Source organism: Anopheles maculipalpis, chromosome 3RL (assembly GCF_943734695.1).
Source record: "Anopheles maculipalpis chromosome 3RL, idAnoMacuDA_375_x, whole genome shotgun sequence".
NCBI lineage: Eukaryota > Metazoa > Arthropoda > Insecta > Diptera > Culicidae > Anopheles > Anopheles maculipalpis.
In genome coordinates, this window is record NC_064872.1 from 67,981,964 (window position 1) to 68,004,103 (window position 22,140).

At 41.7% G+C, this 22,140-nt stretch overlaps 11 protein-coding genes across 11 annotated transcripts in view; 2 read left to right on the forward strand and 9 right to left on the reverse strand.

Moving 5' to 3' along the window:
• LOC126562971 (eukaryotic translation initiation factor 4E1) overlaps nt 1–6,608 on the reverse strand; it is a 436,138-nt gene extending 429,530 nt beyond the window's left edge. The window contains exons 1-4 of the mRNA XM_050219579.1: nt 6,482–6,608; nt 5,007–5,393; nt 4,842–4,929; nt 4,603–4,770 (exon numbers count right to left, since the gene is read on the reverse strand). Coding sequence (XP_050075536.1) covers nt 4,610–4,770; nt 4,842–4,929; nt 5,007–5,393; nt 6,482–6,511 — 666 coding nt within the window. The 5' untranslated portion in view covers nt 6,512–6,608 and the 3' untranslated portion in view covers nt 4,603–4,609. The remainder of the gene's footprint in view (nt 1–4,602; nt 4,771–4,841; nt 4,930–5,006; nt 5,394–6,481) is intronic.
• Nucleotides 1–22,140, forward strand: part of LOC126563070 (protein lethal(2)essential for life-like) — a 566,897-nt gene that overhangs the window by 343,896 nt on the left and 200,861 nt on the right. The gene's annotated exons all lie outside the window — the stretch shown is intronic.
• Nucleotides 1–22,140, reverse strand: part of LOC126560911 (phosphatidate cytidylyltransferase, photoreceptor-specific) — a 170,435-nt gene that overhangs the window by 37,378 nt on the left and 110,917 nt on the right. The window lies entirely within an intron of this gene.
• LOC126563685 (fas-associated death domain protein-like) lies at nt 2,276–3,113 on the forward strand. Its single transcript, XM_050220329.1, has 2 exons — nt 2,276–2,640; nt 2,719–3,113. Exons 1-2 carry the CDS (start codon nt 2,289–2,291, stop codon nt 3,111–3,113), a joined length of 747 nt encoding a protein of 248 aa, XP_050076286.1. The 5' UTR covers nt 2,276–2,288.
• Nucleotides 8,862–9,590, reverse strand: LOC126562899 (uncharacterized). Its single transcript, XM_050219496.1, has one exon. It carries the CDS (start codon nt 9,588–9,590, stop codon nt 8,862–8,864), a length of 729 nt encoding a protein of 242 aa, XP_050075453.1.
• On the reverse strand, nt 10,583–11,311 carry LOC126562901 (uncharacterized). Its single transcript, XM_050219499.1, has one exon. It carries the CDS (start codon nt 11,309–11,311, stop codon nt 10,583–10,585), a length of 729 nt encoding a protein of 242 aa, XP_050075456.1.
• Nucleotides 12,304–13,032, reverse strand: LOC126562898 (uncharacterized). Its single transcript, XM_050219495.1, has one exon. The coding sequence runs from the start codon at nt 13,030–13,032 to the stop codon at nt 12,304–12,306; it is 729 nt and encodes a 242-aa protein (XP_050075452.1).
• On the reverse strand, nt 14,025–14,753 carry LOC126562900 (uncharacterized). Its single transcript, XM_050219498.1, has one exon. The coding sequence runs from the start codon at nt 14,751–14,753 to the stop codon at nt 14,025–14,027; it is 729 nt and encodes a 242-aa protein (XP_050075455.1).
• On the reverse strand, nt 16,518–17,201 carry LOC126562954 (uncharacterized). The gene has a single exon (XM_050219560.1). The coding sequence runs from the start codon at nt 17,199–17,201 to the stop codon at nt 16,518–16,520; it is 684 nt and encodes a 227-aa protein (XP_050075517.1).
• LOC126562955 (uncharacterized) lies at nt 18,195–18,878 on the reverse strand. The gene has a single exon (XM_050219561.1). The coding sequence runs from the start codon at nt 18,876–18,878 to the stop codon at nt 18,195–18,197; it is 684 nt and encodes a 227-aa protein (XP_050075518.1).
• On the reverse strand, nt 20,210–20,896 carry LOC126562949 (uncharacterized). Its single transcript, XM_050219554.1, has one exon. The coding sequence runs from the start codon at nt 20,894–20,896 to the stop codon at nt 20,210–20,212; it is 687 nt and encodes a 228-aa protein (XP_050075511.1).

The following is a 22,140-nucleotide window of genomic DNA, read 5'->3' on the forward strand; positions in this document are numbered from 1 at the left end:
CTCACACACACACGCACTCTCCACAAAAGCGCACATGCAAAATCAAGTAGCTTAATGTATTTTCTTCTTTTTGTGTATTTTTAGAACACTCGGGTTTGTTGTTGGTTCGTGTTTTTACGGCAATGGTTGCTTCGATGTTTCGGCTATACAAGGGGTGAGAAGAACGAAATGCTCGCAGCTTCTTCACCTACGGATCGAAAACGCACTGCACAAAATTATACTTAAAATTGAGGTTAAAAATTAGGAAAAAGGGAACATCTACGGTCACCTATATAGAAAAGAAAAAAGGAATGGAAGCTGTACGCGAAACCCAGGAAAAGCTTAGCTAATTCGTCCCTAATGTGAAGTTGCCTTGGCACTTCATTCCACGATACTGTGGCACGGTGTGGTGGATTGAAAATGTTGAATAAACAACCATTTTGCATCCATCCGTAGCGACAACGACGAGCCGTATTACATAAATGATACGCACAAGCTGACCATTTAGATCGACCGCGGAGGGTTCTCACGACGACGGACAAGATTCCTTTACATACGTCGTCCGCAGTCTCCGTGGTGTTTCGAATAATTGCGGTTTGTTGTTATTTCCGGACTCATCATTGTTTTTGTTTGCTTTCTCCTTGAATGAAAATGTCAGTTCCGCACTTTCTCACACACGTATACGGCGTATGCTGTGATATTGATACTGATGCGCGAATAATATGCGGGTGCGTATGCGTGTACACAAGCAGACGACACAGACGAACCACCCCCTTCAGTCGAAATCGATAAGCAGCACAAAACAACACAGATTCTTGAACTAGATTACTTGGATCGATTTTACTTTGGCGCTTTTCTTTCTACGCACACACACAGCACGCACACATTGGTGCTTACACTGATTTTTCTTCACATATTTTCTTACCCCGACGACACCCCGCCACATCAATTCCGTATGCACACTCGCTTGATGGCCTCCATCGACCAGGAGGGACATATCGGGTGTGTTGGCAGATTGAATTAACACTGAATTAACAACAATGACGCCCCAGCATCATACCACCACAACCACAGTACGATGGGCGCGGATTTTCCGCTCTAGCACATCTTTATATTTTCATGAGTTTTGCTGTGCGCTGCATATTCGTTTTCGGGGTTTTGGTGTGAAAATTCTTCCAAATTACGACAGGTCACAGATAGGCAGCATCGACTAGGCATTGGGGCGTGTTTATCGCCCCCCCCCCCCCCCCACCCCCTTTGACTCACGCATTGCTATTGTATGTATGTAAACTGGCCGTGTATTTTACTTTTCCGTCACGTATTTTCACTTGCTGAAGGCTAATTCCTTGACAGCCGTGTTTTGGAAGTAAAAGAGAATATGTGCGTCACTCTAGTGGGACCAACCAACTAACCATTGCTTATCACACGCGCCTCTAACCGAGTTTGAAATTGTGTATGTAAAAATCAATTATAGGTTAATTTAAAAGATTTTTCCTTCTCGTTACGAAAGGCTGGAGGCTGGTTTTGCGGCCTACCGCGAAACCGACCGACCGACGAGTGACCGTTGTGTTCGTTCGCTTCGTAGAATGTACTGGTCGTCGTCCCCGTGCTTATACCCCACCAACACCTTGCATGAAGGTGTGAATACATACGAGAAACGCACTTGTTCTGTACCGTTTTTGTGGGCGGATTCTTGCCAAAATGGAAGAAAAACTGCTTTCGTTTGCTTTTTAATAGCTTTTCTGGAGCAAAAGAAGCAATTTTGATTAATATTTTAACTTTTCTCTTGATTGTTTGACAACAGCGGATTTGTTGTTTGCGCAGTTTGCTGTCAGCGGTGCGTTTATACTATGGAGGTTGATACTCCACAACAGGGTGATTCATTGCATTTGAAAATTTTCGATTAAATCAATTTTATTTGCCCATGTGGATTTAGAGAATTCACAAATTTGGAAAGGAATGGGATAAACTGAACTGCCTGATGGAGTTTAGCATGAATTACGGAGCTCATACTAATTATTGCTGGAGTTGTTTTTAAATAACTTCCTACCGTGAATGTGTAGCCGCGAATCAAACCAAATCGCGAAATGTCAAGATCCTCGGGATTATTTTGGAATGAAAAATAAAACAAATGGAAAGGTTACTAAAAGGATTGCAATTTGAATAAATGTAACTAGTTTATGGATTTTAAATAAATAGTACGTGATACGATCACTCTAAAGCAGCACTAATTTCCTCTTTGACCCGTGTCCCAGTCCCAGTGTACTCCTTCTAACGCTGCCCATGCATAATTGCGCAAGTGCACGACGATGGAAAGAATATCCGTGCAGGATCATCGCGCCGTATACGAACGGATGTGCAAGGACTATTTGAATTTGAAGCTGTTGGCGCAAAATGCATGCTACGATCGGGAACGACTGGAACGTTGTAAAATGTCTGTCCGACAGGAAATACACTCTAGCAGAAAACTGTCCCGCGTGACTGAATTCGATCAACTTGTGATGCTACTAGAGCAAAGAAATCTTCTCAGCCTACTGAAACCGAATCTGATTGAGCGGTTTGATTTGGCACTCGGCGCAAAAGATGTTGCCTGTGCTCTTGCATCTTACCAAACTGTGTTAAACTCGCACTATACAGCTATCCGACGTTTCTATTTAGAAGGTAGATTTGTTAATTATTGAATTACTTTTCGGCTTTGTGTTATTAATTTTTTTCTGATTACTAATTCTTTTCCGATAGATTTGCGACACCGTGATCGACGAACACTCCTGGAGAAGGAGGTGGAAAAGGTTAAACTCCACGAAGCAGGTGAAACGACGAAGATATCAGCCTCAAATACAAAGCGAGATACGTATCTTCAACAGCGTGATAAGATTTACACGCTACTTCAGGTAGAAATAGGCAAAAGTTGGAAGGTATTTGGCAGATTTTTGAATGTATCGCCAGCCGAACTGGAAGAGATCGAAGAACGAAATAGGCAAGATCTCAAAATGCGCATTTATGAGGTGCTTCATGCTGCCGAGATGCTATTCCCGGATGGCTCATTAGAGCAGTTTGTCCCCCTACTTCTAAAAGCACTGGAAGGTAGTAGAAGAAAAGATTTGAAACGAAAAATAGAATCCATGTTACAGTGATTGGACCGACCGAGCAAAACTACCCTTACCTTGTGTCCTTCTTGACTTAACGAACTTTTAGGTCACGCCGGCCATGTAATAGCTTACTATCATCCGCCACTGGACCTGCTTCCCATTATTACTTTGTGTAAAGCTTATTTTAACAGATTACTGTGTACAGTTTCGGAGTAAATAAATTAAACTACAAAATAACCGCTTTAATTCATTTACCTGACGTTCTATTTTTTTCTTTACAACGTGTTTTCCTGTGATTTCTTTACTGTATAATTTACGATACACACTCGGATTAAACATAAAGTTATATAAATTGTATTACGAATTAATCAATCAACAGCAATATAGCTCCGCGTTCTATACGTGTGGTTCAGCCGAAGTAAGTGCTTATTTATATGCAAAAAATATTCATAAACAATAGTACAATAATTAATAGATAGTTCCAGTAACATATGGTGTTCAATACCAAAAAAAAACCGCAATTCCATTCTATGGTTATCTCAATTACCTGATACGTACCAGCGCAAAACGAACGCTCGTACTTTTTCCTTTCTCTACGTGCTTTCTACATCATTCGCTAGCATGAACCTTCCAATTTCATCGATCCAGCTGATCGACCAGTGCGAAACCATATCCCAAAAACAAGTAGCTAATATGCTCGAAAACTATTTCCTTGCGTAGTATCTACGGATGAATTATCAAATGAAACAACAAAAAATCTATAAATGATGCTGCCTGAACCTGACCCTAAAGCGCTTTTTCCTGCACCAAGCGCGTCCCAAATTTTTTCCGCTTTTCAATCCTATTTTTTCATTATCTTTACTTCTGGTGTAGACATCAAACGTACGGAATCCATTGACGGCGAAAAACTTACAACAATATGAAAGAAACATCAAATTCAGGGCAGACCGTTAGCTGATTGAACACACACATGGGCTTTCTGCGTGGTACGGAAGCGCACAAGAAAACCCGAAAGAGCAGACAACAATCAGTCAACGAACAGCGAGAGGATGGATAACGAATGTTGTGGATCGAATTTACCGGTTTTTGCGATGCGAGCCTATATTTTCCTATTTCTCCGCGAGCAATTCATTAGATCTATCCTACCACACCGTCCCTAAAGTTCCCTTCAAATTCGAACGGACTAGCACTAGAGAAGCTCGATCGATTGAAGAAAGGGCAGGCGAGATAGCCAGGATCCTCAAACACCGTTTTCCGTCTCAGCTCTTAAAAAAATGGCTTTATGAAGAAAAAAATAAAATCGACAATGTTTCTCGCACGCTTTCTTCGTGTTCCTTTTTGCTATGCTTCTCGTGTTTCGAAAGTTTGGCTCTTCTCATTCAGGGGTTTTCTGTGCTTCGCCGCGTACTTCGACCAGCTTTTGTTTTTTTTTTTGCAAACGTTTGTTTCGTCTCTTCATCGTAGCGTCCGCAGCAGACCAATGTTTAACGAGGAAAAAAAAAGGCTCCAGACCGGCACACACAAACACACCAACAACCCAATTAAGCGGTGTACGTTGCTTTCGTTCCGGACGAGGACGATTTGATCATCGTGTCTTTGTGAAGTTGATAATGAATGTTATCTCGTAGTCCTAATCGTTCCTTGTAAATTTTTCCAATGTGCATTACTGCTGCGCGATTTTCATAGTTCGCAGTCCAGATGGCTAAAATGGGAGGGAAAACCAGAGTCATTAGTTAGCTCGCTTGCTTCCCGGATGGTATGCTGCACACTTACAGATTTTATCAATCCTCTGACGAACGTTTACGATCGCACCGCAAATCTGATCCGAACATTCGAACGCTTCTCCGATTAGGCATAGCACCTGGTTAGATAGAGAAATGATGAAATAAAAATTATTAGCTCTTTTCCTTCCCATATAATCACCGCCACCGTACATACCGTATCCAGCCAATATTTGTCCGACAGATGTTTGTGAATGGTTAGCGTCCATCGGCCACCGTGCTTGTTCGCTTCGTCTTCCCACATGGGACGAATGTGCGACTTGAATAGCATGTAGTCACCGCCCACCTTGATCTCGGACGGTCCACGAATGTGATTGTACAGACTCCAGAAATCTTCCACCGTAGAGAAGCTGGTTACTTCGTTCATCGAATCGGTCCACGATTTCGTACGGTCCGCTTCAAGATACCACAGGGTCCAGGTGTGCTGCAGCGGATGTTTGATTAGACATTCTGGATCGATCGTTTCCGGGGCATTGGACTGTTCGGCCAGCTCTTGGCTTTGGGTCTGTTCGGGATTTTCGTTTTCATTTTGTTGTTGCTGTTGCTGGAATGAAATTGAGACACACACACACACACACACAAACACACAAACGATCAGTAAAGAATGGACAGCGGAACGTTGCGGAGTTACACCCGGAAGACGAACGGAAATAGCTTTAAAAAGTACTGTTCGGCTGTAGAATCTCCTTGCTATATCCTCGTAAATAGGTTCCGGCACATTATTATGCGGCCAGCTACGAAGAGCCGCCAAGGAAGAAGGCCCCGGAAAAGTGGTTCTTCCACTGTACATCTTAATGGTATAAAACTACGTAAGCAACTAGAACTAGAAGGGATAGAGACTTTTTGCAAGGCTACTTTGCTCTACATTGTGTTTCGCTGCCAACCAGGTATCCCTCCTTGGTAACAGCTATAGGCGAAGGCTCGTTCAGCCTACTTTTGCCTAGCAACAACACAATATGATCCTTCGGCGGTTTTTTAGTCTACGTTACTTTCCTTCATGCACTGTAAAAAATCTCTCCCTCTCTCACACCACAGCACAGTGTACGAAAGTCTGTCAAGGTATACCAGCGAAGTGAATGCAGCAGCTGAAAGATAACCTCAAAGTCCGTGCCGTGGCAGGAGAAACCCGGGAGTTCGTGCCAGTCATCCGAAATGTCTGCGAGGCCGTTAATTATGACGCGCGAGAAGCGACTGTACCGGCGCCACGCAACATATATTTTTAGCAACGATGAAACGATTCCGTATGAATCATATATCGGATCGCACAGAACAATTTATGCCATATTAGGGGAGCGCACATGATGACGGGTGCAATTCTCGACGATGGTGGTGTTCGTTCGTTTAGGGAGGAATAGGATATTTGTGGCTCTTTCTCACTGGTTTGCAGTTTTAAACACGTGTGCAGATCGATAAGGATTATAGGCTGTTAATTTATTTCCCGAATTACAAAACCAGAGCAACAAGCACCGTACCGATTCTGCAAGAACCGAGTCGGCAATGTAACATTATGCAAAGACGTACACGGGGGGAGGGCACCCTCGTGAGAAGGTCGACCATTCTACTTTCACTTCTACGCACGATACTAGCTTCACAATGCACCGAACTTAAAGTACGTGCCTGTATTCGATTTACCTCAACTTCTTCATTGGTTTTGCCTGCCATAATCGGTCACTTTCAACTATTTTTTAATATTTTACGTAAAAAGAAAGAACTTCAGCGAAACTGCCAAACGAGCAAGATAGACAGCTTCCGCGATGACGCTTCAGTCGAACTCTTTCGGTTCATGGAAAGTGCTCGAATCGTTGTCTGCTCGAACACGTCTGGGACATATGTCAAAATCAAGGTGTGCATATGCATGTGCGACGAGGTGTGCTCCATATGTGCGTGTTTATTTTTGTGAGCGTGTCGAGCGCGTCGTAAAGTGTTTTTGTTTTCAAGTAAAATTTCAGAAAATTGGATGCGTTCTTGGAGAAACTAACAAAAAAAAAAAAAAAAAACGATTCTAAAGGATTTTTTGTTGTGATTTTTTAAACAAAATCAGGCTTGTATTTGTTTTCTGTTGTGTTGCGAATGAGTAGATGCTCTATACCGCAAGCTTAAACTAAAATTGAGGTTAGAATTCAAAGGAAAGTGAAACTGGTCAATGAATTGAATACGGTAGAAAACTAATATTCGATTGAAGAAACGGGACACGGACTGAAAATGTGTACCAAATGAATGAAATTCGTGCTGAAAATCGAATATTAACATTATAACAACTTGTACTGGTAACGCGAACATGTAAGCGAACGAGAGTTTAAAACAATAGTGACCCGATGCGGTAAGTGTTCCGAGTCTGTCCTTCAAATAGCATTGAACTCGATCGCCGACGACTTATTCAACAGCTTCCGAAGTTCGTTCGCATAGACCAACTGCGATGCAATCATTTGCTTGATTCCCGTATTTTCTGTGCTTAGTTCCATTGCTTTCTTTTCCATCATGAGCTCTGCCATCCTCATCTTAGCCCTACTGAGACGCGCTGCCTCCGTATTGCGACGACGCATTTCCATCTGCTTCGGTGTGCGTTCCTTGGTGGGAAACTGACGGGCCATGCTCTTGTGGTAGAATAGCGGGATCTTTCCATTCTGCAACGTGACCGCAGCTCCCCATCGTTTGAGTGGACGAGTTTCTAGTGAAGACTTCAAATGCATCAGTGCTTGAGTATCATAGTTGAAAGAGTTGGCGTCGCTCGATTCAGATCTTTCGCTGTGGTTCGATTGGGTTTCATTGTTATCTGCATCCCAAGCGATTTGAAGACGGCTACTGTCGCAACTGTCCTCACTATTCATGTAGCTGGAGCTGTCGGAATGCGCTGTAGAACTACGAGTGGTTGTAGTCGAATGTTGAAGTTTCTTCGAAAGCATTTCCATTCCAATGTTCTGACTGGCCTTAGATTGCTTGAGTTGCAAAGGTTTTCCAATGTTGAGGATAGGAACAGTATCCTCAGCTTTCTGCGTCTTCGCTGACTTCCTGGTTTTTCGGTTGACTGAAGAAGAATCCATGTTGTATCGAATGCTTGATGATGTTGATGCTCTGACGTTACTTCAACGAGTTTCGAAAAGGAACTGATGTAGCTTCAGTCAGTAGTGCACCCTTGAACACAATGTTGAAAGAAGATTGCAAAATTGTACCCAATTCTAAAACGTACTTGCCTACCCTGCTATAACTGGTGGCGAAATTTGTGTTTAGCAGGAAAATACTATCTTGTACCTAGAGGCAAAGAGTTTGTTGTTGTTGACATGCGTTGGTATGGCTGGGTAATTTATGTCATGTATGAACCATTTGATATATTTTGTTACATGGAGTAGGATCCAGGTGCAAAAGAATGCATAGGACCTATGAATATGTCATGTCAGTACTCCAGTGACGTCCAGTGAGGCTCTGAGACAATAATTCTTGTGGTTACGGATGAAATATTCATGATTACTATTGGTGAGCGATCAGGAGAGCTAAAACATGTTTTGCATCGCGTAAAATAGAAGAGGTTTGTTGATGATGTGATAATCAATTTGCGTGAATCATTGCAGTAAATGAAAAGATGAAGCTGTTAATTCTCTGATGTGGTGGATCGGGTGTCAGAGCTGTTTGTAACAAAATGTAGGAATATGTAGCGGATGTTGATTGGAACTCGGCAACATTTAGTCGTTGTGTTCCATTTGTGGCGTTGAAGAACAAAGAGATCGGAGATTGTTTTGTTATTAGAGAGATGGATCTCAAATTCTACACTGAATTGTTAACAACCCTTCTTATCAACCACTCCCAACTACGAGCATCCAATCTAGAGGGTTCTGTAGTATAATACTTTAATTTGAATAGCTGCCTGTCCTTGTCATAATAATATGAGAAGCGATTTTGTATGTAAGGTATGAAGAACGATTGTATGAAGACTCAATTATGAATTACAATTGTTTTTGTTTTCCTTTTTGAATTAATGTCAGTCATTTTATTCGTAAATATAAACTCTATAAATATTTTAAGCAAAATCACCATTTCTACTGCCAACTCTTTTGAAATAGTTCAACTCGATCGACGACTTATTCAACAACTTCCGAAGTTCGTTCGCATAGACCAACTGCGATGCGATCATTTGCTTGATTCCCGTATTTTCTGTGCTTAGTTCCGTTGCTTCCTTTTCCATCATGAGCTCTGCCATTTTCATCTTAGCCCTACTGAGCCGCGCTGCCTCCGTGTTGCGACGACGCATTTCCATCTGCTCCGGTGTTCGTTCCTTGGTGGGAAACTGACGAGCCATGCTCTTGTGGTAGAATAGCGGGATCTTTCCATTCTGCAACGTGACCGCAGCTCCCCATCGTTTGAGTGGACGAGTTTCTAGTGAAGACTTCAAATGCATCAGTGCTTGAGTATCATAGTTGAAAGAGTTGGCGTCGCTCGATTCAGATCTTTCGCTGTGGTTCGATTGGGTTTCATTGTTATCTGCATCCCAAGCGATTTGAAGACGGCTACTGTCGCAACTGTCCTCACTATCCATGTAGCTGGAGCTGTCGGAACGCGCTGTAGAACTACGGGTGGTTGTAGTCGAATGTTGAAGTTTCTTCGAAAGCATTTCCATTCCAACGTTCTGACTGGCCTTAGATTGCTTGAGTTGCAAAGGTTTTCCAATGTTGAGGATAGGAACAGTATCCTCAGCTTTCTGCGTCTTCGCTGACTTCCCGGTTTTTCGGTTGACTGAAGAAGTATCCATGTTGTATCGAATGCTTGATGATGTTGATGCTCTGACGTTACTTCAACGAGTTTCGAAAAGGAACTGATGTAGCTTCAGTCAGTAGTGCACCCTTTTATATGACACAATGTTGAAAGAAGATTGCAAAATTGTACCCAAATCTAAAGCGTACTTGCCTACCCTGCTATAACTGGTGGCGAAATTTGTGTGTAGCGGAAAATACGATCTTGTACCTAGAGACAAGGAGGCTGTGATGATCGTACCTGAACTGTTGCTGACATGCATTGGTACGGCTGGGTAATGTATGTCATGTATGCTCCATTTGATATATCTTTTTACATGGAGTAGGGTACAGGTGCAAAAGAATGCATAGGACCAATGAATATGTCATGCCAATACTCCAGTGACGTCCAGTGAGGCTCTGAGACAATAATTCTTGTGGTTACGGATGAAATATTCATGATTACTATCGGTAAGCGATCAGGAGAGCTAAAACATGTTTTGCATCGCGTAAAATAGAAGAGGTTTGTTGATGATGTGATAATCAATTTGCGTGAATCATTGCAGTAAATGAAAAGATGAAGCTGTTAATTCTCTGATGTGGTGGATCGGGTGTCAGAGCTGTTTGTAACAAAATGTAGGAATATGTAGCGGATGTTGATTGGAACTCGGCAACATTTAGTCGTTGTGTTCCATTTGTGGCGTTGAAGAACAAAGAGATCGGAGATTGTTTTGTTATTAGAGAGATGGATCTCAAATTCTACACTGAATTGTTAACAACCCTTCTTATCAACCACTCCCAACTACGAGCATCCAATCTAGAGGGTTCTGTAGTATAATACTTTAATTTGAATAGCTGCCTGTCCTTGTCATAATAATATGAGAAGCGATTTTGTATGTAAGGTATGAAGAACGATTGTATGAAGACTCAATTATGAATTACAATTGTTTTTGTTTTCCTTTTTGAATTAATGTCAGTCATTTTATTCGTAAATATAAACTCTATAAATATTTTAAGCAAAATCACCATTTCTACTGCCAACTCTTTTGAAATAGTTCAACTCGATCGACGACTTATTCAACAACTTCCGAAGTTCGTTCGCATAGACCAACTGCGATGCGATCATTTGCTTGATTCCCGTATTTTCTGTGCTTAGTTCCGTTGCTTCCTTTTCCATCATGAGCTCTGCCATCCTCAGCTTAGCCCTACAGAGACGCGCTGCCTCCGTGTTGCGACGACGCATTTCCATCTGCTCCGGTGTACGTTCCTTGGTGGGAAACTGACGAGCCATGCTCTTGTAGTAGAATAGCGGGATCTTTCCATTCTGCAACGTGACCTCAGCTCCCCATCTTTTGAGTGGACGAGGTTCCAGTGAAGACTTCAAATGCATCAGTGCTTGAGTATCATAGTTGGAAGAGTTGGTATCACTCGATTCTGATCTTTCGCTGTGATTCGATTGGGTTTCATTGTTATCTGCATCCCAAGCGATTTGAAGACGGCTACTGTCGCAACTGTCCTCACTATCCATGTAGCTGGAGCTGTCGGAACGCGCTGTAGAACTACGGGTGGTTGTAGTCGAATGTTGAAGTTTCTTCGAAAGCATTTCCATTCCAATGTTCTGACTGGCCTTAGATTGCTTGAGTTGCAAAGGTTTTCCAATGTTGAGGATAGGAACAGTATCCTCAGCTTTCTGCGTCTTCGCTGACTTCCCGGTTTTTCGGTTGACTGAAGAAGTATCCATGTTGTATCGAATGCTTGATGATGTTGATGCTCTGACGTTACTTCAACGAGTTTCGAAAAGGAACTGATGTAGCTTCAGTCAGTAGTGCACCCTTTTATATGACACAATGTTGAAAGAAGATTGCAAAATTGTACCCAAATCTAAAGCGTACTTGCCTACCCTGCTATAACTGGTGGCGAAATTTGTGTGTAGCGGAAAATACGATCTTGTACCTAGAGACAAGGAGGCTGTGATGATCATACCTGAACTGTTGCTGACATGCGTTGGTACGGCTGGGTAATGTATGTCATGTATGCTCCATTTGATATATCTTTTTACATGGAGTAGGGTACAGGTGCAAAAGAATGCATAGGACCAATGAATATGTCATGCCAATACTCCAGTGACGTCCAGTGAGGCTCTGAGACAATAATTCTTGTGGTTACGGATGAAATATTCATGATTACTATCGGTAAGCGATCAGGAGAGCTAAAACATGTTTTGCATCGCGTAAAATAGAAGAGGTTTGTTGATGATGTGATAATCAATTTGCGTGAATCATTGCAGTAAATGAAAAGATGAAGCTGTTAATTCTCTGATGTGGTGGATCGGGTGTCAGAGCTGTTTGTAACAAAATGTAGGAATATGTAGCGGATGTTGATTGGAACTCGCCAACATTTAGTCGTTGTGTTCCATTTGTGGCGTTGAAGAACAAAGAGATCGGAGATTGTTTTGTTATTAGAGAGATGGATCTCAAATTCTACACTGAATTGTTAACAACCCTTCTTATCAACCACTCCCAACTACGAGCATCCAATCTAGAGGGTTCTGTAGTATAATACTTTAATTTGAATAGCTGCCTGTCCTTGTCATAATAATATGAGAAGCGATTTTGTATGTAAGGTATGAATAACGATTGTATGAAGACTCAATTAAGAATTACAATTGTTTTTGTTTTCCTTTTTGAATTAATGTCAGTCATTTTATTCGTAAATATAAAATCTATAAATATTTTAAGCAAAATCACTATTTCTATTGCCAACTCTTTTGAAATAGTTAAACTCGATCGACGACTTATTCAACAACTTCCGAAGTTCGTTCGCATAGACCAACTGCGATGCGATCATTTGCTTGATTCCCGTATTTTCTGTGCTTAGTTCCGTTGCTTCCTTTTCCATCATGAGCTCTGCCATTTTCATCTTAGCCCTACTGAGCCGCGCTGCCTCCGTGTTGCGACGACGCATTTCCATCTGCTCCGGTGTTCGTTCCTTGGTGGGAAACTGACGAGCCATGCTCTTGTGGTAGAATAGCGGGATCTTTCCATTCTGCAACGTGACCGCAGCTCCCCATCGTTTGAGTGGACGAGTTTCTAGTGAAGACTTCAAATGCATCAGTGCTTGAGTATCATAGTTGAAAGAGTTGGCGTCGCTCGATTCAGATCTTTCGCTGTGGTTCGATTGGGTTTCATTGTTATCTGCATCCCAAGCGATTTGAAGACGGCTACTGTCGCAACTGTCCTCACTATCCATGTAGCTGGAGCTGTCGGAACGCGCTGTAGAACTACGAGTGGTTGTAGTCGAATGTTGAAGTTTCTTCGAAAGCATTTCCATTCCAATGTTCTGTCTGGCCTTAGATTGCTTGAGTTGCAAAGGTTTTCCAATGTTGAGGATAGGAACAGTATCCTCAGCTTTCTGCGTCTTCGCTGACTTCCCGGTTTTTCGGTTGACTGAAGAAGTATCCATGTTGTATCGAATGCTTGATGATGTTGATGCTCTGACGTTACTTCAACGAGTTTCGAAAAGGAACTGATGTAGCTTCAGTCAGTAGTGCACCCTTTTATATGACACAATGTTGAAAGAAGATTGCAAAATTGTACCCAAATCTAAAGCGTACTTGCCTACCCTGCTATAACTGGTGGCGAAATTTGTGTGTAGCGGAAAATACGATCTTGTACCTAGAGGCAAGGAGGCTGTGATGATCGTACCTGAACTGTTGCTGACATGCGTTGGTACGGCTGGGTAATGTATGCCATTTATGCACCATTTGATATATCTTTTTACATGGAGTAGGGTCCATGTGCAAAAGAATGCATAGGACCTATGAATATGTCATGCCAATACTCCAGTGACGTCCAGTGAGGCTCTGAGACAATAATTCTTGTGGTTACGGATGAAATATTCATGATTACTATCGGTGAGCGATCAGGAGAGCTAAAACATGTTTTGCATCGCGTAAAATAGAAGAGGTTTGTTGATGATGTGATAATCAATTTGCGTGAATCATTGCAGTAAATGAAAAGATGAAGCTGTTAATTCTCTGATGTGGTGGATCGAGTGTCAGAGCTGTTTGTAACAAAATGTAGGAATATGTAGCGGATGTTGATTGGAACTCGGCAACATTTAGTCGTTGTGTTCCATTTGTGGCGTTGAAGAACAAAGAGATCGGAGATTGTTTTGTTATTAGAGAGATGGATCTCAAATTCTACACTGAATTGTTAACAACCCTTCTTATCAACCACTCCCAACTACGAGCATCCAATCTAGAGGGTTCTGTAGTATAATACTTTAATTTGAATAGCTGCCTGTCCTTGTCATAATAATATGAGAAGCGATTTTGTATGTAAGGTATGAAGAACGATTGTATGAAGACTCAATTATGAATTACGATTGTTTTTGTTTTCCTTTTTGAATTAATGTCAGTCATTTTATTCGTAAATATAAACTCTATAAATATTTTAAGCAAAATCACCATTTCTACTGCCAACTCTTTTGAAATAGTTCAACTCGATCGACGACTTATTCAACAACTTCCGAAGTTCGTTCGCATAGACCAACTGCGATGCGATCATTTGCTTGATTCCCGTATTTTCTGTGCTTAGTTCCGTTGCTTCCTTTTCCATCATGAGCTCTGCCATTTTCATCTTAGCCCTACTGAGCCGCGCTGCCTCCGTGTTGCGACGACGCATTTCCATCTGCTCCGGTGTTCGTTCCTTGGTGGGAAACTGACGAGCCATGCTCTTGTGGTAGAATAGCGGGACCTTTCCATTCTGCAACGTGACCGCAGCTCCCCATCGTTTGAGTGGACGAGTTTCTAGTGAAGACTTCAAATGCATCAGTGCTTGAGTATCATAGTTGAAAGAGTTGGCGTCGCTCGATTCAGATCTTTCGCTGTGGTTCGATTGGGTTTCATTGTTATCTGCATCCCAAGCGATTTGAAGACGGCTACTGTCGCAACTGTCCTCACTATCCATGTAGCTGGAGCTGTCGGAACGCGCTGTAGAACTACGGGTGGTTGTAGTCGAATGTTGAAGTTTCTTCGAAAGCATTTCCATTCCAACGTTCTGACTGGCCTTAGATTGCTTGAGTTGCAAAGGTTTTCCAATGTTGAGGATAGGAACAGTATCCTCAGCTTTCTGCGTCTTCGCTGACTTCCCGGTTTTTCGGTTGACTGAAGAAGTATCCATGTTGTATCGAATGCTTGATGATGTTGATGCTCTGACGTTACTTCAACGAGTTTCGAAAAGGAACTGATGTAGCTTCAGTCAGTAGTGCACCCTTTTATATGACACAATGTTGAAAGAAGATTGCAAAATTGTACCCAAATCTAAAGCGTACTTGCCTACCCTGCTATAACTGGTGGCGAAATTTGTGTGTAGCGGAAAATACGATCTTGTACCTAGAGACAAGGAGGCTGTGATGATCGTACCTGAACTGTTGCTGACATGCGTTGGTACGGCTGGGTAATGTATGTCATGTATGCTCCATTTGATATATCTTTTTACATGGAGTAGGGTCCATGTGCAAAAGAATGCATAGGACCTATGAATATGTCATGCCAATACTCCAGTGACGTCCAGTGAGGCTCTGAGACAATAATTCTTGTGGTTACGGATGAAATATTCATGATTACTATCGGTAAGCGATCAGGAGAGCTAAAACATGTTTTGCATCGCGTAAAATAGAAGAGGTTTGTTGATGATGTGATAATCAATTTGCGTGAATCATTGCAGTAAATCCCTCGAACACGGCACATCGAAGGACCCCCACATACAGCTCCTAGACTCCATACCTGTATCCCCGACAATCGTTTTCTGTTGGATTCCGGGTCATTCCGGAATCATTGGAAACGAGAAAGCCGACCAACTTGCCAACGATGGTCGGCTCCGTCCTGACGAACCATACAACACCTTTTCACGCCGTGATGCCATCCGCTTCACCAACACCATCATCTCCCAACACTGGAACTCCACATGGCACAACGTAGACCTCAGCAACAAACTCCGTCCCATCAAGCACAACACCGCTTCATGGGAAGACACCAAATCCAGTCATATCCAACGAGTCCTTTCCCGCCTCCGTATAGGTCACACCCGCCTTACACACTCTTACCTCCTAGAAAAATCCAGTCCTCCACTTTGTAACTTCTGTGGCGTTGACATCACCGTCCGCCACATCCTCACCGATTGCCATGGATACACGACACACCGAGCCACCTGCCAACTAGAAACTGATCTCACGACAATCCTTTCACCCGACAAACTTCAGCAGAACCGCCTTATTAGATTTTTACGCATCAGTAATTTATACAAAGAAATTTAAGCAATAGTTGTAACTTATCCAATACCATACGCCACAATCGCAATAGTTTTCCATAATATTTAAGCCACATATGCAATAGTTTTGTATTTGATTAAATCAGTTTTTTTTTTTTACAGTAGAGAGGCGAATGAAGTCTCTAAGACTCAAAGCCTCTATAAATAAAAATAAAAAAAAAAATTGCAGTAAATGAAAAGATGAAGCTGTTAATTCTCTGATGTGGTGGATCGGGTGTCAGAGCTGTTTGTAACAAAATGTAGGAATATGTAGCGGATGTTGATTGGAACTCGGCAACATTTAGTCGTTGTGTTCCATTTGTGGCGTTGAAGAACAAAGAGATCGGAGATTGTTTTGTTATTAGAGAGATGGATCTCAAATTCTACACTGAATTGTTAACAACCCTTCTTATCAACCACTCCCAACTACGAGCATCCAATCTAGAGGGTTCTGTAGTATAATACTTTAATTTGAATAGCTGCCTGTCCTTGTCATAATAATATGAGAAGCGATTTTGTATGTAAGGTATGAAGAACGATTGTATGAAGACTCAATTATGAATTACGATTGTTTTTGTTTTCCTTTTTGAATTAATGTCAGTCATTTTATTCGTAAATATAAACTCTATAAATATTTTAAGCAAAATCACCATTTCTACTGCCAACTCTTTTGAAATAGTTCAACTCGATCGACGACTTATTCAACAACTTCCGAAGTTCGTTCGCATAGACCAACTGCGATGCGATCATTTGCTTGATTCCCGTATTTTCTGTGCTTAGTTCCGTTGCTTCCTTTTCCATCATGAGCTCTGCCATTTTCATCTTAGCCCTACTGAGCCGCGCTGCCTCCGTGTTGCGACGACGCATTTCCATCTGCTCCGGTGTACGTTCCTTGGTGGGAAACTGACGAGCCATGCTCTTGTAGTAGAATAGCGGGATCTTTCCATTCTGCAACGTGACCTCAGCTCCCCATCTTTTGAGTGGACGAGGTTCCAGTGAAGACTTCAAATGCATCAGTGCTTGAGTATCATAGTTGGACGAGTTGGATTTGCGCGAGTTGAAAGCGATTTGAAGACGGCTACCGTCGCAACTGTCCTCACTATCCATGAAGCTGGAGCTGTCGGAACGCGCTGTAGAACTACGGGTGGTTGTAGTCGAATGTTGAAGTTTCTTCGAAAGCATTTCCATTCCAATGTTCTGACTGGCCTTAGATTGCTTGAGTTGCAAAGGTTTTCCAATGTTGAGGATAGGAACAGTATCCTCAGCTTTCTGCGTCTTCGCTGACTTCCCGGTTTTTCGGTTGACTGAAGAAGAATCCATGTTGTATCGAATGCTTGATGATGTTGATGCTCTGACGTTACTTCAACGAGTTTCGAAAAGGAACTGATGTAGCTTTAGTCAGTAGTGCACTCTTTTATATGACAAAATGTTGAAAGAACATTGCAAAATTGTACCCATATCTAAAGCGTACTTGCCTACTCTGCTATAACTGGTGGCGAAATTTGTGTGTAGCAGGAAAATACGATCTTGTACCTAGAGGCAAGGAGGCTGTGATGATCGTACCTGAACTGTTGCTGACATGCGTTGGTACGGCTGGGTAATTTATGTCATGTATGCTCCATTTGATATATCTTGTTACATGGAGTAGGGTCCAGGTGCAAAAGAATGCATAGGACCTATGAATATGTCATGCCAATTCTCCAGTGACGTCCAGTGAGGCTCTGAGACAATAATTCTTGTGGTTACGGATGAAATATTCATGATTACTATCGGTAAGCGATCAGGAGAGCTAAAACATGTTTTGCATCGCGTAAAATAGAAGAGGTTTGTAGATGATGTGATAATCAATTTGCGTGAATCATTGCAGTAAATGAAAAGATGAAGCTGTTAATTCTCTGATGTGGTGGATCGGGTGTCAGAGCTGTTTGTAACAAAATGTAGGAATATGTAGCGGATGTTGATTGGAACTCGGCAACATTTAGTCGTTGTGTTCCATTTGTGGCGTTGAAGAACAAAGAGATCGGAGATTGTTTTGTTATTAGAGAGATGGATCTCAAATTCTACACTGAATTGTTAACAACCCTTCTTATCAACCACTCCCAACTACGAGCATCCAATCTAGAGGGTTCTGTAGTATAATACTTTAATTTGAATAGCTGCCTGTCCTTGTCATAATAATATGAGAAGCGATTTTGTATGTAAGGTATGAAGAACGATTGTATGAAGACTCAATTATGAATTACAATTGTTTTTGTTTTCCTTTTTGAATTAATGTCAGTCATTTTATTCGTAAATATAAACTCTATAAATATTTTAAGCAAAATCACCATTTCTACTGCCAACTCTTTTGAAATAGTTCAACTCGATCGACGACTTATTCAACAACTTCCGAAGTTCGTTCGCATAGACCAACTGCGATGCGATCATTTGCTTGATTCCCGTATTTTCTGTGCTTAGTTCCGTTGCTTCCTTTTCCATCATGAGCTCTGCCATCCTCAGCTTAGCCCTACAGAGACGCGCTGCCTCCGTGTTGCGACGACGCATTTCCATCTGCTCCGGTGTACGTTCCTTGGTGGGAAACTGACGAGCCATGCTCTTGTAGTAGAATAGCGGGATCTTTCCATTCTGCAACGTGACCTCAGCTCCCCATCTTTTGAGTGGACGAGGTTCCAGTGAAGACTTCAAATGCATCAGTGCTTGAGTATCATAGTTGGACGAGTTGGATTTGCGCGAGTTGAAAGCGATTTGAAGACGGCTACCGTCGCAACTGTCCTCACTATCCATGAAGCTGGAGCTGTCGGAACGCGCTGTAGAACTACGGGTGGTTGTAGTCGAATGTTGAAGTTTCTTCGAAAGCATTTCCATTCCAATGTTCTGACTGGCCTTAGATTGCTTGAGTTGCAAAGGTTTTCCAATGTTGAGGATAGGAACAGTATCCTCAGCTTTCTGCGTCTTCGCTGACTTCCCGGTTTTTCGGTTGACTGAAGAAGAATCCATTTTGTATCGAATGCTTGATGATGTTGATGCTCTGACGTTACTTCAACGAGTTTCGAAAAGGAACTGATGTAGCTTTAGTCAGTAGTGCACTCTTTTATATGACAAAATGTTGAAAGAACATTGCAAAATTGTACCCATATCTAAAGCGTACTTGCCTACTCTGCTATAACTGGTGGCGAAATTTGTGTGTAGCAGGAAAATACGATCTTGTACCTAGAGGCAAGGAGGCTGTGATGATCGTACCTGAACTGTTGCTGACATGCGTTGGTACGGCTGGGTAATTTATGTCATGTATGCTCCATTTGATATATCTTGTTACATGGAGTAGGGTCCAGGTGCAAAAGAATGCATAGGACCTATGAATATGTCATGCCAATTCTCCAGTGACGTCCAGTGAGGCTCTGAGACAATAATTCTTGTGGTTACGGATGAAATATTCATGATTACTATCGGTAAGCGATCAGGAGAGCTAAAACATGTTTTGCATCGCGTAAAATAGAAGAGGTTTGTAGATGATGTGATAATCAATTTGCGTGAATCATTGCAGTAAATGAAAAGATGAAGCTGTTAATTATATGATGTGGTAGATCGGGTGTCAGAGCTGTTTTGTAACAAAATATGCGGATGCTGATTGGAACTCGGCAACATTTAGTCGTTGTGTTCCATTTGTGGCGTTGACGAACAAAGAGACCGGAGATTGTTTTGTTATTAGAGAGATGGATCTCAAATACTACACTGAATTGTTAACAACCCTTCTTATCAACCACTCCCAACTACGAGCATCCAATCTAGAGGGTTCTGTAGTATAATACTTTAATTTGAATAGCTGCCTGTCCTTGTCATAATAATATGAGAAGCGATTTTGTATGTAAGGTATGAAGAACGATTGTATGAAGACTCAATTATGAATTACAATTGTTTTTGTTTTCCTTTTTGAATTAATGTCAGTCATTTTATTCGTAAATATAAACTCTATAAATATTTTAAGCAAAATCACCATTTCTACTGCCAACTCTTTTGAAATAATTCAACTCGATCGCCGACGACTTATTCAACAACTTCCGAAGTTCGTTCGTATAGACCAACTGCGATGCGATCATTTGCTTGATTCCCGTATTTTCTGTGCTTAGTTCCGTTGCTTCCTTTTCCATCATGAGCCATTCTCATCTTAGCCCTGCTGAGCCGCGCTGTAATAATATGAGAAGCGATTTTGTATGTAAGGTATGAAGAACGATTGTATGAAGACTCAATTATGAATTACAATTGTTTTTGTTTTCCTTTTTGAATTAATGTCAATCATTTTATTCGTAAATATAAACTCTATAAATATTTTAAGCAAAATCACTATTTCTATTGCCAACTCTTTGGAAATAGTTCAACTCGATCGCCGACGACTTATTCAACAACTTCCGAAGTTCGTTCGCATAGACCAACTGCGATGCGATCATTTGCTTGATTCCCGTATTTTCTGTGCTTAGTTCCGTTGCTTCCTTTTCCATCATGAGCTCTGCCATCCTCATCTTAGCCCTACTGAGCCGTGCTGCTTCCGTGTTGCGACGACGCATTTCCATCTGCTCCGGTGTACGTTCCTTGGTGGGAAACTGACGAGCCATGCTCTTGTGGTAGAATAGCGGGATCTTTCCATTCTGCAACGTGACCTCAGCTCCCCATCGTTTGAGTGGACGAGGTTCCAGTGAAGACTTCAAATGCATCAGTGCTTGAGTATCATATTTGGACGAGTTGGATTTGCGCGAGTTGAAAGCGATTTGAAGACGGCTACCGTCGCAACTGTCCTCACTATCCATGAAGCTGGAGCTGTCGGAACGCGCTGTAGAACTACGGGTGGTTGTAGTCGAATGTTGAAGTTTCTTCGAAAGCATTTCCATTCCAATGTTCTGACTGGCCTTAGATTGCTTGAGTTGCAAAGGTTTTCCAATGTTGAGGATAGGAACAGTATCCTCAGCTTTCTGCGTCTTCGCTGACTTCCTGGTTTTACGGTTGACTGAAGAAGAATCCATGTTGTATAGAATGCTTGATGATGTTGATGCTCTGACGTTACTTCAACAAGTTTCGAAAAGGAACTGATGTAGCTTCTGTCAGCAGTGTTCCCTTTTTATTTGCTAGAAGTTTGCAAATTTCTCCTAGTCTCTTTTATACCTACCTTTATGTGGTAAAAAAAATCCTTACCTGACGGAAAAATTGTCTCGCGCTATTTTTTTGCATTTTTTAGTGTTACGGGTACATATTGTTCAACTGGATAATTTGCAATGGTTATATAGGTATTTAATTTATCTGTGCAACAGTCGTACCCGAATTACATAATGTGAACATTTCACGGCACTTACAGACGCTCCTCTAGCATTGCGAAACGGCCAAATAATGTTTAATCTTTCTTTTTAGAGGTAATAATGGGAGTGACACGAAAGTGCTGGACCTCCGACGGAGAAATATATCCTAGGATTTCTTTCTCGTCTGCCTGAGGTTATGGATGAATTTCAGGGTAATCAGTTGACTTTCGACGCTTTTTGTTACTATTTAAAATATGTTGAGTGCTAATCATTAGGCAAATTTCTATCCATTAAAGTGCTTATTAAGGAAGGAACAAAAACATCTACTGCTTATCAAAGATTGTCACACATTTCCCAAAAGCACCTCGCCCTCGTACGGGCACACTCCCACGGGCACACTCGTATTTTCGCAGCATTTTTCATTTATTCTGAAATTTACATTTTGGCACAAATATAATCACATGTTGAATCACACAACGTTCCGGGATTCTATTATTTTAACTGTGTTTTGATAGTTACGCATCCGGGACTGATATTGATTTGCAAATTGCTACACCGAACGCTTAACATACGCCGCACTTCTCAGTTGCTTATTCATCTCGAACCTGTCCTACGCAGTAAAATGTAACCATACCAGAGGCGTGTACATCAAAAGCGCACACTAAAAAGGATGCCCATTGAGTAGGAGTAGTATTTGTGTAATTATTAATAATTTCTCTCTATGTGTGTCGTTTTTTTTGTTACAAAAAAATCTCCCCTTTCACGGCGTGTGTATGTTTTCGATTTCCATTTATTCTGTCTTTACACCGATGTAGCATATGCGCGCGCTAGCATTTTTGTTTGAACACAACACGTGTTGGACAACAAACTTGGTTTGAAGCCTTATAGATAAATTTCGACATGGTAATACATTAGATGTTGTCAACCGTTCTCACACATCTCGGTTGGACTGGTATTCGTTGTGTTTTTGTGTA